At 37.4% G+C, this 20,434-nt stretch overlaps 1 protein-coding gene across 2 annotated transcripts in view; it reads left to right on the top strand.

Moving 5' to 3' along the window:
- ARHGEF4 (Rho guanine nucleotide exchange factor 4) overlaps nucleotides 1–20,434 on the top strand; it is a 372,629-nt gene that overhangs the window by 195,217 nt on the left and 156,978 nt on the right. Inside the window, exon 3 of one of the 2 annotated variants that reach the window (XM_018065949.1) lies at nucleotides 15,127–15,423. The exons of the other annotated variant lie outside the window; for it this stretch is intronic. Coding sequence (XP_017921438.1) covers nucleotides 15,127–15,423 — 297 coding nt within the window. The remainder of the gene's footprint in view (nucleotides 1–15,126; nucleotides 15,424–20,434) is intronic. 2 annotated transcript variants of the gene reach the window in all.

The following is a 20,434-nucleotide window of genomic DNA, read 5'->3' as shown; positions in this document are numbered from 1 at the left end:
GCCAGAGGTCCAGTTCCCATCCTCATCCACCCCATGCAGTCCCTACCCCTTCCTCACTCCTCAATAAATCGTACACTTTTCTGGTAGTCATCCTAACATTTTGGTGGCCATCATTTTGTTCTTCCTTTCATACAAACACACTCTAACAAAGCCACAAACACAATTTGATATAAACAGGATCTCATTTGTGTTGTGTTATCACAGATGCTTTCCCTGCTGTCCTCCCACCTCAGCATCACTGCACAGTGGCCTCCATTAACATGAGCCTACAAGCTAGTGAATTACATTCTATATTTTCTCCAAGGTATTATAATCACAAACAGATGCATACATGTGTGTACATACATACACACCTATACAAACACCTTTCCTGTGTTTTACATTTACCACCTAATAACATTCACATTCATGGAAGTGTCTTCACAGAACTTGTAATTCTAAATAATAACTGCATAATATTCCATGGTATAATCTAACTTTCCCTGGTGCCTCAGACAGTAAGGCGTCTATCTGCAATGCTGGAGACCTGGGTTCGATCCCTGGGTCAGGAAGATTCCCTGGAGAAGGAAATGGCAAGCCACTCCAGTATTCTTGCCTGGAAAATCCCGTGGACAGAGGAGCCTGGTAGGCTACAGTCCATGGGGTGGCAAAGAGTCAGACAAGACTGAGCAACTTTACTATTCCATGGTATAAGTGTATAAAAATTTGCTCATTTCACCTGTGGATAATGACACACTTTGTTTCCAATTACTGGAAATTACAAATACTGATTTAGAAAACCCCATTTTATGTATAACCATACAGATAGATACATTTTAGTAAACAGAAGCTTAGTAGTGGGATGGGTGATGATTATAAGAATTTTAATAGATTCCAGATTGCCTTCCAAAAAGGCTACACTATTTTTGCTAGTTTTTTATATTTCTCCTAATCTCCATGAATAATGAGCATTATAATCTTATAATTCTTGGTTTTGGTTTGATATTGTTGCTGAAGTTTTATATTCTTATTTTGATTCAGTTTTGTTAATACATTTAACTACAATTGCTTTTTCTTACTCCCTCTTGTTCTTTTTAAACTTTCATTTTTAAATATTTATAGATCACAGGAAGCTGAAATTTAATACAGAGAGCCTCAGTGTTCCCTTTACCCAGTTCCCCAAAAGTAATATGCTATATCACTATAGAACAACATCAAAGCCAGGAACTGACACTGAAAGAACATGTGTGTATGTACCTCCGCACCATTTTATCACATGTGTAGATTCATGTGACAACTACCACCAGACGTATACTATTCCACCAGCCTCAGACTGCACTCCTTTGCAGTCAAAACTTTCTTCCCTTTCCATAACCACTTTCAACCACTAATCTGATCTCCATTCTCTGATTTTGTCATTTCAAAAATATTACCATCTGAGATTTGCTTTTTTTCACTCAGCATAAATCCAGTGATTTCTGTTGAGTTGTGTGGTCCATTCCTTTTTACTGCTGATTATTATTCCATTGAATGACTTTACCATATTTTCCTTAATTAATTACCCGTTGAAGGACATTTGGGTCACTTCCAGCTTGAGGCTGTCACAAATAAAGCTCCCATGAAGGTTTTTGAAGAGGTTTTTGGGTGAGCAAAGGTTTTCATTCCTCTGGGATAAATGCCCCATCAGTGTGACTGCTGAGTTGCATGATATGCATATGTTTAGTTTTTTTTTTAAGTGTCAATTTTTTTCCAGCATGGCGTACCATTTCACCATAATGTTTTCTGCATCCTTGCCAACATTTGAAACGTTCAATGTTTTCGCTCTACCTGCACTGACAAGCGTGTAGTGGTCTCGTGACTCTGACATAACATTCCACAAGGGCCAGTGCTGTTGAGCTTTTTCCGTGTGCCTCATGTGCTTGTTTCATATAGCTCAGGCTGCTGTAACAAAACACCATAGGCTTTAAAAAAGGACAGAAATTTATTTCTCACAGTCCTGGAGACCAGGAAATCCAAGATTGAGATGTTAGCAGATTCAGTGTCTGCTGAGAGCTCTCTTCCTAGGTGGCCCTTTTCACTGTAACAGCACTTCAATGGCCACTAATCCCACCCAAGAGGGCTCTGCCCTCATGGCCGAATTACCTCCAAAGGCCCCATATGGCTTATATCATCACCTTAAGAGGTTAGGATTTCAACACATTAATTTGGGGGGACACAAATATTCAGTCTATAGAATTTGCCATACCTATGTATCTTCTTAGGTGAAATGTCTCTCCATATTTTTGCTCATTCTCTAACTGAACTGTTGATTTTTACAGTGGAGTTTTGAGAGTTCTTTTTTTGTTTGTTTGTTTGTTTTTGAGAGTTCTTTTTATGAAATAAATTAGAACATGTATAACTTTAACCTGTACAACATGTTGGTTTGATAGAATTATATATTATAGATTGCATTTTATATTGCAATATGATTACCACTGTTAACTAGCATCTCTATCATGTCACCTAATTTTCATTTCTTTTTGTTGTGATAACATTTAAGATCTAATCCCTTAGCAACTTTGCAATTTATAATACAGTATTGCTGACTACAATCATTATGCTGTGTATTAGATCTCCAGGACTTGTTCATCTTCTAGTGGCAAGTTTATATCCTTACACAAAATCTCCAAAATTACCCTGCCCCTCAGCCCCTGGTAACCACTATTCTACTCTCTGATTCTACAAATTCAGCTTTTCAGATTTTACATATGAATGATATTGTACAGTGTTTGTCTTTCTCTGTCTCATTTATCTCAACATTTTGCACTCTTGTTGGAAATGGCAGGATGTCCTTTCTCATAACTGAAATATATACCACATTTTCTTTATCCATTCATTCATTGAGGGATGTCTAAATAGGCTATTATGAATAATGCTGTCTTGAATATGAGAGTGCAGACAACTCATTGATATCCTATTGCCATTCCCTTTGGCTATATGCCCAGAAATGGTATTGATGAATCTTCGAGTAGTTTTATTTTTAATTTTGTAAGCAACCTTCATACTAGATTTCATAGTAGCTGAACAAATTTTCATTCCCATCAGTAGTGCACAAGGATTCCCTTTTCTTCACATCCTCACCAATACTTATCCTCCTGATGAGAGCTATTCTAATAGGTGTGAGGTTATATCTCATTGCGGTTTTGATTTATATTTCCCTGATGATTAGTAATGTTAAGCATCTTTTCATGTACCTGTTGTCCACTTGTATGTCTTCTTTGGAAAAAAAATATGAATTCAGTTTCTTTGCCCATTTTTCAATTAAATTGTTTGGTTCTTTTTTTTACTGAGTTGTATGAGTTCTTTATATATTTTGGATATTAATGTCTTTTCCAATATATGGTTTGCAAATATTTTCTACTATTTTGTGGATTGCCTTATCATTTAGGTGATTGGATTTTTTATTTGTTTTTGCTGTGCAAAGCTTTTTAATTTAATATAGCCCACTTGCTGACTTTAACTTTTGTTTCTTGTCCTTTTGGTGTGATATCCAAAAATCATTGCCAAGACCAATGTCAAGGAGCTTCTTCCCTTTTTTCTAGAGGCTTTACTGTATTCAGTTTTATGTTTATGTGCTTAATTCATTTCAAGTTAATTTTGTGAGTAGTGTAAGATGGGGTCCAATTTCATTTTTCTGCATGTGGTTGTTTAGATAAATTTCTTTGTTGAAGTGTATCAGGGTAATACTGGTTTTGTAAAGTGAATTTGTAAGTGTTCTCTCTTCAATTTTTTGAAAAGTTTAAGAAGAATTTGCATTAGTTCTTCTTTAAATGTTTGATCAAATTCACCAACTCAATGGACGTGAGTTTGACAAACTCCAGGAGTTAACAGTGGACAAGAAAGCTTGGCTTGCTGCAGTCCATGGGGGTCACAAAGAGTCAGACACAACTGAGCCACTGAACTGAACTAAGAATTCACTGATGAGACCATCTGGTTCTGAGCTCTTTTATGTTGGGAAATATACGACTTGGTCTGCTCAGATTTTCTATTTCTTCATGATTCAGTCTTGGTGGGTTGTCTGATTCTAGGAATTTATCCATTTTCTCTGCTGCTGCTGCTGCTGCTAAGTCGCTTTAGTCGTGTCTGACTCTGTGCGACCCCATAGACGGCAACCCACCAGGCTCCCCCATCCTTGGGATTCTCCAGGCAAGAACACTGGAGGGGGTTGCCATTTCCTTCTCCAAGGTGTGAAAGTGAAAAGTGAAAGTGAAGTCGCTCAGTTGTGTCCTACCCTTAGCGACCCTATGGACTGCAGCCCACCAGGCTCCTCCGTCCATGGGATTTTCCAGGCAAGAGTACTGGAGTGGGGTGCCATTGCCTTCTCCAATCCATTTTCTCTAGGTATATTCAGTTCAGTTGCATATAGCTGTCAATAATAGTCTCCAATGATCCTTTTTATTTCTGTGGTATCACCTGTAATGTCAGCTCTTTCATTTCTGATTTTACTTGAGCCTTTGCTCTTTTTATCCTAGTCTAGCTAAAGGATTGTCAATTTTGTTTATCTTTTCTAAAAATCAACACTTAGTTTCCTTGTCTTTTCTATTGTTTTTCTGGTCTCCATTTCATTTGTTTCTGCTCTGATCTTTGTTGTTTCTTTCTTTCTGATAACTCAGGCTCAATTTCTTGTTCTTCTTTTTCTGGTTCCTTGAAATATGAAATTAAGTTGCTTATTTGAGATTTTTTTCTTACTGTAGGCATTTATAATTGTAAATTTCCCTCTAAGACCTGCTCTTGCTGCACCACCCAGGACTTGGAGTATTATGTTTCCATTTTCATTTCATTCAATATATTTTTACTTCAGTTTTTATTTCTTCTTTGACTCACTGATTGTTCAGGACTGTGCCATTTGATTTCCACATATTTGTGAGCTTTCCAGTTTTTCTTCTGTTATTGATTTTTAGTCATAATATTGTCTAGAAATATATCTGGTAATATTTCAATTTTCTTAAATTTGCTAAGATTTTTTTTCTTTGATTTATCATATGATCTATCCTGGAGAATGTTCTGTGTGTACTTGAGAGCAATGTGTATTCTGCCACTGTGGTATGAAATGTTATGAATATGTTTGTTTGGTCCATTTGGTCTAAAAGTATAGTTCAGATCCAACATTTTCTTATTGATTTTCTGGATGTCCTATCCATTGTTTTAAGTGGGGTATTGGAATCTTCTACAATTATTGTATTATTGTCTGCTTTTCCCTTCTGATATGTTTTTCTGATATTGCTTTAGTATGCTTAGATACTCCAGTGTTGGTGTATTTATATTTATGACTATTATATCTTCTTCATGAATTGAGCTCTTTATCATTATGAAAGTATCTTTACCTCATTACAATTTTTAGCTTTATTTTGTCTGATATAAGTATAGCTACTCTGCTGTCTTCTGATTTCTACATACATGGAATATATTTTTTCATCCCTTTTCTCTGAGCCTATGTGACCCTGAATCTGATTGGGTCTCTTATAAGCAGCAAAAATTTCTTTCTTTTTTGATCTGTTCAACCACTCTCTGACTCTTGATTAGAGAATTTAATCTATTTATATTTAGAGTATTTACTGATAGAGACTTATTAATCCTATTTTGTTAATTGCTTCCTGGGGGTTTGGTAGTTCCTTTGTTACTTTCTGCCTTTCTTTGTGAATGGATGATTTTCCATCATGGTATGCTTTGATTCCTTTCTCTTTACCTTTTTTACATCTACTGTAGGTTTTTGCTCTGAGGTTAACAAGGAGGGTTACATTTTCTTCTGTGCTAATAACAACTTAAATCATATACAAAACCTCTACCTTTTCATTCCCTGCCTCTTTATGTTTTTGATGTCATAATTTACTTCTTTCTATATTGTACTTTTATTAACAAATTATTGTAACTAGTTTTTTTAATACTCTTGTCCTTTAACTTTTATATTGGATTTAAATGACTAATACACCACCATATTCCAATATTACAGTATTCTTAATTTGACTATAACTTTACCAGTTAAAATGTACTAGTGTGTTGTACATTTTCATGTTTTCATGTTAGCAATTAGTATACTTTCATTTCAGCTTGTGAAATTCCTTTCTAAATTTCTTATAAGGTAGGTCTAATAGTGATCTCGGCTTTTGTTTTTCTGGAAGTCTTTATCTCTCCTTTATTTCTGAAGGATAACTTTACTGGATAGAGTATTCTTGGTTGGCAGATTTTTACTCTCAACACTTTGAATATATCATCCCACTCTTTTCTGGCCTTCAAAGATTCTGCTGAGAAATCCACTAGTAGCCCTATGAGATTCCCTTGTAAGTTACAAGCTTATTTTCTCTTGATTATTTTAAGATTCTCTCTTGGTGTTTGATTTTTGACAGTTTTATTATAATGTGTCTTGGAGAGGTTCTGTTTAACTAGATTTTGTTTGGTAACCTGTAAGTTTCATGAACTAGGTTATCAAAATCTCTCCTCACATTTGGGAAATTCTAAGCCATTACATATTTTATTTTTTAATATTATTTATTTATTTGGCTGCATCTGGACTTAGTTGCAGCATATAGTATCATTGTTTCATCCTGAAGGATCTTTTTCATTGAGGCACACAGACTCTATTTGTGGTGCATGGGTCAGTAGTTGCAGTGCACAAATTTAGTTGCTCTGCAGCATGTGGGATCTTAGTTCCCCAACAAGAAATCAATCCATGTCTCCTGTGTGGCAAGGCAGATTCTCAACTACTGGACCACCAGGGAAGTCCCAGCTAGAATTCTTTTTCTTGTCATTAGAACTTTTAAAATTTACTCTCTTAGCAACTTTCAAATACGCAATACAGTGTTAACTGTAATTGCCATGGTGTATAGTACATGCCCCCCTCCCATGGATCACAGCCTTGTCATGGTGAAGGGGCTTGCATAACTCAGTGAAGCGATGAGCCATGCCATGGAGAGCCACCCAAGATGAATGGGTCATAGTGAATAGTTCTAACAAAACAGGGTCCACTGGAGAAGGAAATGGCTACCCACTCAAATATTCTTTCCTGGAAAACCCTTTGAACAGTATGAAAATGCAAAAGAAAAAAATGACACAGGAAGATGAGTCCCTCAAGTTGGAAGGTGTCCAGTAAGCTACTGGGGAAGAGCAGAGGGAAATTGCCAAAAGCTCCAGTAAGAATGAAGTGGCTGGGCCAAAGGGAAAATGATGCTCAGCTGTGGATATGTCTGGTGGTGAAAGTCCAGTGCTGTTAAGAACAATATTGCATAAGAACCTGAAATATTAGGTCCATGAAACAAGGTAAATTGAACCTGGTCAAGTAGGAGATAGCAAGACTGAATATCAACATCTTAGGAATCAGTAAACTAAAATGGACAGGAATGGGTGAATTTAAATCAGATGATCATTATATCTATTACTGTGAGCAAGAATCATTTAGAATAAATTGAATAGACCCCATAATCAACAAAAGAATTCAAAATGCAGTACTTAGGTGCAATCTCAAAGATAACAATGATCTCAGTTCATTTCCAAGGCAAACCATTAAACATCACAGTAATCCAAGTCTATACCCCAATCACTGATGCCAAAAAAGCTGAAATTGACAGGTTCTATGCAGTACAATGTCTTCTAGAACTAAAACCAACAACAACAAAAAAATGTCCTTTTTCATCATAGGGGATTGGAATGCAAAAGTAGGAAGTCAAGAGATATCCAGAATAACAGGCAAGTTTGGCATTAGAGTACAAAATGAAGCAGGGCAAAAGCTAACAGAGTTTTGTCAAAAGAACATGCTGGTCATAGCAAACACCCTTTTCCAATAACCTAAGAAACGACTCTACACATGGTCATCACCAGATGGGCAATATCAAAATCAGATTGATTATGTTCTTTGCAGCCAAAGATGAAGCAGCTCTATACAGTCAGTAAAAACAAGACCTGGAACTGACTGTAGCTCAGTTCATGAGCTCCTTATTGTAAAATTTCGACTTAAATTGAAGAAAGTAGGGAAAACCACTGTGCCATTCAGGTATGGCCTAAATCAAATCTCTTATTTGATACAATGGAGATAATGAATAGATTCAAGGGATTAGATCTTGTAGACAGAGTGCCTGAAGAACTATGGACAAAGGTTTGTAACTTGTACTGGAGGCAGTGACCAAAACCTTCCCAAAGAAAATGAAATGAAACAAGGCAAAGCGATTGTCTCAGGAGGCTTTACAAATATCTGAGGAAAGAAGAGAAGTGAAAGGTAAGGAAGAAAGGGAAAGATATGCCCAACTGAATGCAGAGTTCCAGAGAATAGCAAGGAGAGATAATAAGGCCTTCTTAAATGAATGATGCAAAGAAATAGAGGAAAACAATAGAGTGGGAAAGCCTAGAGATCTCTTCAAGAAAATTGGAGATATCAAGGGAACATTTCATGCAAAGATTGACATGATAAAGGACAGAAATGGTAAGGACCTAACAAAAGCAAAAGAGATTAAGAAGCGGTGGTAATAATACACAGAAGAACTATACAAGAAAGGTCTTAATGACTTAGATAACCACAGTGTAGTCACTCCTAGAGCTGGACATCCTAGAGTGTGAAGTCAAGTGGCCTTAGGAAGTCAAGTGGGCCATTGGAAGCATGACTTCAAACAAAGCTAGTGGAGGTGACAGAATTCTAGCTGACTTATTTAAAATCCTAAAAGACGATGCTGTTAAAGTGCTGCACTCAGTATGTCAGCAAATTTGGAAATTCAGCAATGGCCACAGGATTGGACAATGTCAGTTTTCATTGCAATACCAAAGAAGGGCAATGTCAAAGAGAGTTCAAACTACATACAATTGTACTCATTTCACATGCCATTATAGGAAGGCCATGCTCAAAATCCTTCAAGCTAGGCTTCAGCAGTACATATTTGAGAACTTCAAAATTTATAAGCTCTGTTTGAAAGAGGCAGAGGAACCTGAGATCAAATTGCCGACGTTCATTGGATCTGGAGAAAGGAAGAGAGTTCCAGGAAAACATCTACTTCTGCTTCATCAACTACACTAAGGCCTTTGGCTGTGTGGATCACAAAAAACTGGAAAGTTCTTAAAGAAATGGGAATACCAGTCCACCTTACCTACCTTCTGAGAAACCTGTTATGTGGGTCAAGTAGCAACAGTTAGAACCAGACATGGTACAACTAACTGGTTCAAATTGGGAAAGGACTACAATGAGTATATTGTCACCCTGCTAATTTAACTTCTGTGCAGAGTGCATCATGCAAAATCCTGGGTTGGATGAATCACAAGGTGAAATCAAGATTTCCAGGAGAAATATAAACAACATCAAATATGCAAATGATACCACTCTAAGGGCAAAAAGTGAAGAGAAACTAAGGAGCATCTTGATGAGGATAACAGAGGAAAGTGAAAAAGCTAGCTTGAAATTCATTACTAAAAATACTAAGATCATGGCGTCTGGTCCCATTACTTCATGACAAATAGAAGGGGGGATAGTGGAAACAGTGACTTATTATTGGGCCTTATTATTGGGTTCTGAAATCACTGCAGATAGTGACTGTAGCCATGAAATTAAAAGATGCTTGCTCCTTGGAAGGAAAGCTATGACAAACCTAAGACAGCATATTAAAAAGCAGAGACATCACTTTGCTAACAAATGTCCACATAGTCAAAGGTATGGTTTTTTCTTTTTCAGTAGTCATGTACAGATGTGAGAGTTGGACTAAAGAAGGCTGAGTGCCAAAGAAGGGATGTTCTCAAATTGTGATACTGGAGAAGACTATTGAGAGTCCCTCAGACTGCAAGGAAATAAATCCTAAATATTCATTGGAAGGTCTGTTGCTGAACCCGAAGCTCCAATACTTAGACCACCTGATGCAAAGAGTCAACTCATTGGAAAAGACCCTGTTGCTGGGAAAGATTGATGACAAAAGGAGAAGGGTACAGCAGAGGTTGAAATGCTTAGATAGCATCACCAACTCAATGGACATGAATTTGAGCAAACTCTGGAAGACAGTGAAGTAAAGAGGAGCCTTGTGTGCTACAGTCCATTGAGTGGTATAGAGTCAGACATGACTTCCTGACTGAACAACAAGGACACCATATTACATCCACAAGACTTAACTATTTTATAACTTGAAGTTTGTACCTTCTAACTCCTTTCACTCCTTTCATGCACCTTCTCAGCCCCTACTTCTGGCTACCACCAGTCTTTTCTCTGTATCTATGAGCTTTTGTTTTTAGATTCCACATATAAGTGAGATTATAAAATAAATCATAAATCTTTCTGTGCCTGACTTACTTTGAAAACAGCCTAATGTACTCAAGGACCATCTATGTTGTCACAAATGGAAAGATTTCATTCTATCTTAAGGCTGAATAATACTCCATTGTATATATACCACATTTTCTTTATCCATTCATCTATCAATAACACCTTGATTGTTTCTGTATCTTAGCTATTGCAAATAACGCTGCAGTTGAACACAGTGGTGCATGTATCTTTTCAAGTTACTGATCTTATTTTCTTTGAATATCCAAAGGTGGAATTTCTGGATCAGATGGTAGTTCTACATTTAATGTTTTGAGGAACTTCTATACTGTTTTCTATAGTGGCTGTACAAGTTTACATTTCTACCAACATTGCACATGGGTTCTCTTTTCTCCTCATACTCGCCAACACTTGGTATTTCTTGTCTTTTTGATGATTCTAGCAGGTGTGAGATGATATCTCATTGTGGTGTGGATGTGCATTTCCCTGATGATTAGGCCTGTTGAGTGTCTTTTCATGTATGTATTGGCCATTTCTATGGCTTCTTTGAAAAAGTGTATATTCACACACATCTGCCCCCATCTACTTTTTAATTGAATTGTGATGGTTTTTGTTTGTTTTTTATTTTTGAGCTATGTACGCTCTATATATTAATATACTTTTGATATTAACCCCTTATTGGATATATTATTTGCAAATACTTTCTCACATTGAGTATTGTTACCTTTTTGTATTGTTGAAGGTTTCCTTTGTTGTGCAGAAACTTTACTGTTTGATTAATCCCATTTGTAAATTTTTGCTTTTGTTCCTTTGTTTTTGGTGTCAAATCCAAAAAATTCTTCACTATACCCAATGTAAGGAGTTTAATCCCTGTGTTGTCTTCTAGGAATTTTATGGTTTCAGGTTGTACATTCAAGCCTTTAATCCATTTAGGGTTGATTTTTGTGTACGGTAAAAGATATGCTTTTGCATGTGGATGTCTAGCTCCAAGCACCCTTTATTGAAAACTGTCCTCTTCACCATATATTCTTGGCACCATCATATATTCTAGGCCTGTCTGTCATAAATTAGTTGATTATATATGAGTGAGTTTATTTCTGGGCTTTTGTCTGTTACACTGATCTATATGTCTGCATTTATGTCACTACTGTTTTGATTAGAGTACTTCATTATATAGTTTGAAATTAGGAAGCACAATACCTCCAGCTTTGTTCTTCTTTCACAAAGAATTGCTTTGCCTATTGGGGATCTTTTGGGATTCCATACAAAGTTTAGGATTGTTTGTGCTATTTCTGTGGGAAATGTTATTGGAATTTTGATAGGTATTGCATTGAAACTGTAGATGGCTATAAGTAGTATGGCCATTTTAACAATACTAGTTCTTCTAATCCATGATCATAAAGCATCTTAACATTTACTTGTGACATTTATCTTCTTTGATTTTGTTCATCAAAGTCTTATAGTTTTCAGTGAACAAGGATTTTATCTCCTTAGTTATATTTTAATGTATTTTTAATTGGAGGATAATTGCTTGTGTTCATTTCTGTTGTACAGCAGTGTGAATCAGAAATAAGCATACGTTTATCTCCCTTCCTCACAGCCCTTCCATCTTACCCCTCTAGGCCGTCATAGAGCACTAGGCTGGTCTCCCTGTGTTATGCAGCAGCTTCCCACTACCCATCTCTTTTGCATATGGTAGTGTATATATGTCAGTGCTATTCTCTCAGCTTGTCCCACTGTCTCCTTCCCTGACTGTGTCCACAAATCCATTCTCTACATCTATGTCTCTATTCCTTCCCTGAAAGTAAGTTCATCAGTACAGTTTTTCCAGATTCCATATATATGCATTAATATACAATATTTGTTTTTCTTTTTCTGACTTACTTCACTCTGTATAACATGCTTTGGGTTCATCCACCTCACTAGAACTGACTTAGATTTGTTCCTTTTAATGGCTGCATAATACTCCATTGCATATATTTATGTGTGTGTGGGGTGTATATATATATATACACTGCTGCTGCTAAGTTGCTTCAGTCGTGTCCAACTCTGTGAGACCCCAGAGACGGCAGCCTACCAGGCTCCGCCGTCCCTGGAATTCTCCAGGCAAGAACACTGGAGTGGGTTGCCACTTCCTTCTCCAATGCATGAAAGGGAAAAGTGAAAGTGAAGTCGCTCAGTCGTGTCCGACTCCTCGCCACCCCACGGACTGTAGCCTACCAGGCTCCTCTGTCCATGGGATTTACCAAGCAAGAGTACTGGAGTGGGGTGCCATTGCCTTCTCATATATATATATATCTCACAACTTTTTATCCATTCATCAGTCAGTGAACATCTACATTGCTTCCATGTCCTGGCTATTGTAAATAGTTCTTCAATGAACATTGGGATACATGTGTCTTTTTGAATTGTTTTCTCAGGATATATGCCCAGTAGTGGAATTGCTGGATAGTATGGGGCTTAAAAGTCTGCAGGTCTAGCAAGTTTCTACCTATTGCTATAAAACCAGCTGATTAAGCTTGGGTTCATGGTCTCTTTCAAAGGGCTGTGTTCAGCTCAAGGCCAGACTGCAAGATGTCTTGCTTCCACACTCACTAAGGTAGCTGTTGACAGGCTTCAGATCCATGCTGGCTGTTGACTTGGAGACATCAGTTTCTTGCCACATGAGCTTCTCCATGGCCCTTTTCACAGTATATCATCTTACTTCTTCCAGAGCAAGGGGTCCATGAGAGGCACCCTCAAATGGAAGCGACAACCTTTTTATCGCCTAATCTTGGAAATGATATTTCATTCTGCCAAAGTCATTCATTAGAAGTAAGTCACTAAGTCCAGCCTATATTCAAGGGGAAGGGCTCATACAAGGGCCTTCATCAAGGTGATGAGGTCTTTGGGGCCATCTTAGAAGCTGCCCACCATACTGGGTGATGCTGGTGGTTTTACAAATACTGTTCTAATTAATAACCTCAAAGCAAAGACCTTTTTTACTGAGAAAATTAAAATTCCTTGGTGAGTGAATGGATATATGGCCCTAGTAGCACCCCTAAGGTGGGGAAATGGGAAGGGAGGGGGGCTGTTTTCCATTAAGCTAATGGAAAAAAGTAAAGGTGAAATTTTGCACTTAGAGAGCACCGTCCTCCAGCCAGGACTTCCTCTAAAGCCCTATAGCCAAGCTATGAAAATGGTAATGTTCTAAAATTCTGATAAAGCAAAAGTTGAGGATCATTGACAACATCAGGAGGTCCCAGCCAATAACTCCCGTACAAGCTGGTAGAAGGCTTGGTGACGGTGCATTGGAAAAGTCCGGGTTTCTTTTGTTTGTGAGCTCATATCTAGTGGCAGTAACCGCATTCCTGTGGAAGCCTTAGCATGAGTGTAGCTTGGCTTCCTTTCAGGAAGCTTTGTGTCATTTGCTCACTGAAAGCCTTAGGAACATAAAATGCACAACAGAGAGTCTTGCATAAAGATGTGATCACTAACTTCCATTCCCTTTGCAAGAACTTTGAGAATTATAAAAGAGCGTAAGGTGTGGCCCTTGCTTAGTTAAGCAGATGTTATTTCCACTTGTAAAACAACAGGAATTTTTACCACATAGAATTGTGAAAAGGATGTGGGATTTAGAATCAGAAAGAGTACAGCTGACACTTAACAGTGCCAGGGTTAATAGCGCCTACGCTCTGCATAGTGGAACATCCAAGTATAAATTAACAGTCAGCCCTCCATACTCACAGTTCCACATCCAGGGATTCAGCCATCCATGGATCCTATACTGCTCTAGTATTTACTATTGAAAATAATCCACAAGTAGATTCATGCAGTTCAAACTCATGTTGTCCAAGGATTAACTGTCTAATGACACACAAAGTTGTGTGAACTTGGGTTATCACTTAAGTTTTCTGAGTTTCTATTACCTTATTTACAGGATATGGATAATATGCCTGTGGCTTCTAGCTAGAGTGAAGTTGAGGAGAGGGAACTAAGTAAAGCACTTTTAAAATTGGTACCAAAAGTACACAGTTATTCTTTACCTTGGATGCATATTAGAATCACTTGCCAAGCTTTGAAAAGTCCCAATTCCCAGGCTGTACACCAAAGCCATTCTGTAGTAATTATGCCTCCCCTTCCCCTTCTTTCTCCATGTGTATGTCTGTGTCTGTGTGTATCTGTGAATATAAAAAGCCTCTTGAAATAGTTAAGAGAAATTTCACCTTTGTTTCCACCAAATAGTATACACAAAGTACTTGGGGATGACATTTCAAAGAGGGGATGTGAAGGAGGTGTCCACTAGAGTGGGACTGGGGATAGTGGTCATTAGACTTAACACATGGGAAGAAAGGTTTCTGCTCCTTTGATTTGAAAGCACAGAGAGATGGTTGTGCAACATGAAGCCAAAGTATTCTGTTAGTGTGGACAAATGTTACTCTGAAATTCAGTTAGGGTTCCTGAATGAATGACAGCAACCCAGACAAAGTATGGCCGCATAGGTGCCAAAGGAAGGTGCAGTGTGTACACGTCTAGTTAATGTCTGTGCTGAGTAAGGAGTAACAGATGCCTGCGTGTCTCCATTCAAATTCTGTTCTCAGGGGGCATTGTTTAGGCAAGAGCTTTCTGCCCAAACCACTGACCCTTAAAAAATATTTCTAATGAATTACTTTCAAGACCTAATTCTTTGATCAAGGTGGAAGACTTGATTCTTTGAAATAGTCTTGAAAATAGAACATTTCAACAGAAACAAGGTTTCTTCTGTTTCTAGTCTTCACATTTTCCAAAATTATTGTGAACAAAGTACTTCACTGGAATCTGTATTTTGGGGATTAACCAAAACACAGAAAGAAAGTGAACAGAGAAAGAACACTGTGCTCACTTGATATGTTCTCCTCTCTGTTCTCTAGAATCACATGCTGTGGGAAGAACAACCAGGCAAAAAGCCCAGTTGCTTCCAAGGTCTGAAAGCTTTTCACACTGAGCCAGCTCCGGGGCCATTCTCTACAGCTGAGGTGGGGACATGGATTCTTCCCTTCATTTCTGCAGAAGACATCCCCCGGGAGACTCCTTCACAACCCAGGAGTATCCCTCAGCACTCTCACATCAGTTTAGATGACCTGTGGCTGGAGAAGACGCAGAGGAGGAAGTTGAAGAAGCAGGCCCAGTTTGAAAGGAAGACTCATGCACACAAAGATGGAGTGCAAGTAAGCTGCTCACATGCCATAGTCATCAGACATGACCTGGTACCTCCTCTTCCAATGCATCAGCTTGCCTTTCCTGCCCCCTTTGCACCTCTGCCCTATACAGTCTGCAGGACAAACATTGTGCAGTGATGTGTCTGAGAGCCACAGAAGCTGTGGCTCCCCCTTCCCGCTCTGCAGTGTCCGCCCCTGTGCAGGTGATGGGGCAGAAGTGAAGAAAGGGAGGGCTGCCCTGAAGCCCCTCCCATAGTAATGACCATTCAGTGAGGGCCCACTCTGTGTCAAACATCGTGTTAGATGCTGGACAGCATTAATTCTAATACTTGCAAAGGTGCATGACATTCTCATACAACAATCTCAGTTAAACAAAATCATATAAAGAGAATTAGATTTTTTCTCTAAGTGACACCATGATTTTTCCGTGAAATTGTCAGCTATTTAAAAATGACTTAATAGTTTATAAAGCATACCTTTTAAACAATCCCTGTTTCTTATTCTTTCCCTTTATAAATAGCAGTCTTTATTATCAAGTATTTGTGAAGTACACATCCCTGAGTCTCACATCATCCCTGATATCCACTTTTTTAAAAATTGAGGTGAAATTTACATAACATAAAATGAACCATATTAAAATGTACAATTCAGTGGCATTTAGTAGATTCACAAGATTTTGCAGGACTTACCTTTGTCTGGTTCCAAGACATTCTTATCATCTCAGAAAGAAACTTCCTAACTATTAAACAGTCACAACCAATTTCCCCTCCCTAGACCCTGGCAAGCACTAATCTGATTTTCATTCCTATGGATTTATGTATTACCTATAAATATTTCATGCAAATGGAATTATAGTATGTCATCTTGTGTGCCTGGCTCTTTTCACTCAGCATAATCCTTTTGAGGTTCTTCTCTGTTGTAGCATACAGCAGCACTTTGCTCCATCATGCGGATATGTTTGTTTTTGTTATTCACTCCTCCATTGATTGGCATTAGGTTGTCTCCACTTTTTGACTGTTCTAAATAGTGAATGTTGATCTTTAAGCCAACTTTTTCACTCTCCACTTTCACTTTCATCAAGAGGCTTTTTAGTTCCTCTTCACTCTCTGCCATAAGGGTGGTGTCATCTGCATATCTGAGGTTATTGATATTTCTCCCAGCAATCTTGATTCCAGCTTGTGCTTCCTCCAGCCCAGCGTTTCTCTGATGTACTCTGCATATAAGTTAAATAAGCAGGGTGACAATATACAGCCTTGGTATACTCCTTTTCCTAAATGGAACCAGTCTGTTGTTCCATGTCCGGTTCTAACTGTTCTGTTAGAACTGTTCTGTTAGGAAGAACTGTCCGGTTCTTCCTGACCTGCATATAGGTTTCTCAAGAGGCAGGTCAGGTGGTTTGATATTCCCATCTCTTTCAGAATTTTCCACAGTTTATTGTGATCCACGCAGTCAAAGGCTTTGGTGTAGTCAATAAAGCAGAAATAGATGTTTTTCTGGAACTCTCTTTCTTTTTCCATGATCCAGTGGGTGTTGGCAATTTGATCTCTGGTTCCTCTGCCTTTTCTAAAACCATGGTACCTAATTGTGGTTTGATTTGCATTTTCCTAGTGACTAATGTTGAGTATATTTTCATATATTTATTGGCCATTTGTATGTCTTTTTTTGGAGAAATGTCTATTCAAGTCCTTTGACCATTTTTTAACTATGTTATTTTTCTTTGTTGTTCAACTGTCAGAGCTCTTTACATATGCAGATACTAGACCCCATGAAATAAATGATTTACAAATATTTTCTGCCATCTGTAGATTACCTTTCATTTTCTTGATAATGTCTACTGTTGCATGAAAGTATTTAATTCTGATGTAATCCAGTTTATCTAGTTTTTCTTTTGTTGCTTGTGAATTTAGTGTAATGCCTAAGAATCCATCGCCAAATCCAAGGTCATGAAAGCTTATTTTTATACTTTCTTTTAAGAGCTTTTATAGCTTTTGCTCTTATATTTAGGTTTTGTATTCATTTTGAATTAATTTTTGTGGTTTATGTGAGGTAAGATTCCAACTTCAAACTTTTCCATGTGGATATCTTATTGTCTTAGCACCATTTGTTGAACAGACTATTCTTTTCCTCATTAAATGATCTTGCTGCTGCTGCTGCTAAGTCGCTTCAGTTGTGTCCAACTCTGTGCAACCCCATTGACAGCAGCCCACCAGGCTCCCCCGTCCCTGGGATTCTCCAGGCAAGAACACTGGAGTGGGTTGCCATTTCCTTCTCCAATGCGTGAAAGTGAAAAATGAAAGTGAAGTAGATCAGTCGTGTCTGACTCGTAGAGACCCCGTGGACCGCAGCCTACCAGGCTCCCCCGTCCATGGGATTTTCCAGGCAAGAGTACTGGAGTGGGTTGCCATTACCTTCTCCAAGATGATCTTGACACTCTTGTAAAAAATCAAATGACCTTAGACATATAGGTTTATTCCCAGACTCTCAGTTCTGTTCTATTGGTCCTTGTGTCTGTCCTTTTGCCAGTATCACACTATTTACCATAACTTTCTATTAAGTTTTGAAGCTGGGGTGTGTGAATCCTTTTTGTCATTTTTTAAGGTTGTGTTGCCTGTTTGCTGTCCCTTGCAGTTCCAAATGAATCGTAGGGTCAGCTGTTTCATTTCTTGGGGGAAAAAAAAATGAAGGCCATTGAGATTTTGGTAAGTTTAAATTGAATCTGTAGATTACTCTGGAGAGTATTACCTTCTTATATATACAACAAATTTGCAAATCTATGAACACAGGGTGTTGTTTTATTTTTTAGGTATTATTTAGTTGCTTTTCACAATGTTTTATAATTTCCACTGTACAAGTCTTACACATCCTTGGTTAAAATATTTCCTATGTATTTTATTCTTTTTATGATATTGCAAATAGAATTGCTTTCTTAATTTCACTTTGGGATTTGTTCATTGCTAGTGTATAGAAATACAGTGGATACTTGTGTATTGATCTTGTACATGCAGATTTGCTGACTTTGTTTATTAACTCTGAGTATCTTTGTGTATTATTTAGAAATTTCTATATATAAGATTAAGATATAGATCCTATACATTTTTTAGAATTTATATCTTTGCATTTAATTTTCTTAGGGAGTTGTAAGCAGCATTGTGTTCTTAATTTTATTTTTCACAAGTTGATCCTTAGTATATTAAAACATTACTGACTTTTATGTCTTTGTGCTATAGCCTGTGACCTTGAAGAATTCATTGATTGGTTCCAGAAATTTTTGTAAAAAACTCCTTGGGATTTTCTGTGTAAAGAGTAATATCTTCTATGGGTGGGGACAATTTTATTTTTCATTTCCTAATTTGTATGATTTTTTCCCATTGACTTATTGCAGTGGCTAGGAATTCCAATATTGTGTTGAATAAGAGTGGGAAAAGAGGATATCCTTGCCTTGTTCCCTGTTGTAATAGGATAAATTTCCATTTTTTCACACTTAAGTATGATGTTAGCTGTAGAACTTTTGTAGAATTTTGTTGAGAAATTTCCTCTCTATTCCTAGTTTGCTGAGACTTTTTAAAAAAAAATCATGAATGTGTTAGCTTTTCTTAAAAGCTTTTTCTGTGTCTACTGATGTGATCATTTTATGTTTTTATCTTTAACCTCTTGATGTGGTAGATTATAGTAATTTTTTGGTATGTTGAATCAGCCATCTCTAATTGGAATAAATCCCACTTAGTCATATAGTATATATAGAATGTATAATTTTTTATAAAATTTTATATTAATTTGTTGATATTTTATCCAGATCTTCTATATCTAAGCTCATAAGAGATATTGAGCTGGAGTTTTCACTTTTGTACTATTTTCCCATAGTTTGGGTACAGGATAATATGAACCTCACAAAATGAGTTGGAAAGTAATTCTCTTTTCCTGTATTCTTAAATAGATTGTGTAAAATTGGTTTTCTTTGCTCTGAATTCTACACTATATTAATATGACCACTTCTTTTTTGGTTAATATTTACACATGTCTTTTTGCATGTCTTTTTACTTCCAACCTGTCATTGATTTGAATTTCATATAGGCAGCATTGTTGGATCTTTTTATTTTATCCATTCTTCTTATGTTTGTTTTTATATGGTATATTTTGACAGTTAACATGTAAAATAATTATTATATTAGGGCTTAAGTCTGCCAATTTATTACTTGTGTTCTGTTTCTTCTGTTTCCCAATATTCTTTTCTGTAAGTTACATGAATGGTTTTTAGGATTCCATCATAATTTATTTGTAGTAATTTTGAATATTTTGTTCTGTATAGTTTTCATACTGGTTGCTAGAAGAAAATGATCACCCCTCCAGTATCCTTGCCTGGAGAATTCCATGAACAGAAGAGCCTGCCAGGTTCCAGTCCATGGGGTTGCAAAGGATTGTACACAACTGAGCAACTAACACTACTACATTAAAAGCATTATATACATACATAACCTATCACAGTCTACTGTTCCCAACATTTTACCACTTCCAACGACCTTTAGTAATCTTAGTTCCACTGAGGTTCATTTACTATCTGCACTGTGCTGTGTGCTTAGTTACTCAGTCATGTCCAACTCTTCGCGACCCCATGGACTGTAGCCCACCAGGTTCCTCTGTCCATAGGGATTCTCCAGGTAAGAATACTGGAGTGGGTTGCCATGCCCTCCTCCAAGATCTTCTCCAGGAGATCTTCCCAACCCAGGGATCGAACCCAGGTCTCCTGCATTGCAGGTGGATTTTTTACCATCTAACCATGAGGGTAGCCCATGAATACTAGAGTGTGTAGCCTATCCTTTCTCCAGAGAATCTTTCCAACCCAGAAATCAAACCAGGGTCTCCTGCATTGCAAGTTGATTTACCAGCTGAGCTACCCACTATTAAAATATAATTCTCTTGTGTTTTCTCTACCTACATTTTTTTTTGAAGTACGATTGATTTACGTGCAATATTATGTTAGCGTCAAGTATACAACACAGTGATTCAATGGTTTTATAGATTG

The sequence above is a fragment of the Capra hircus genome, chromosome 2, assembly GCF_001704415.2.
Source record: "Capra hircus breed San Clemente chromosome 2, ASM170441v1, whole genome shotgun sequence".
NCBI classification, from domain to species: Eukaryota; Metazoa; Chordata; class Mammalia; order Artiodactyla; family Bovidae; genus Capra; species Capra hircus.
The sequence above is the reverse complement of the archived record's forward strand: the minus strand, read 5'-3'. Positions and strand labels throughout refer to the sequence as shown.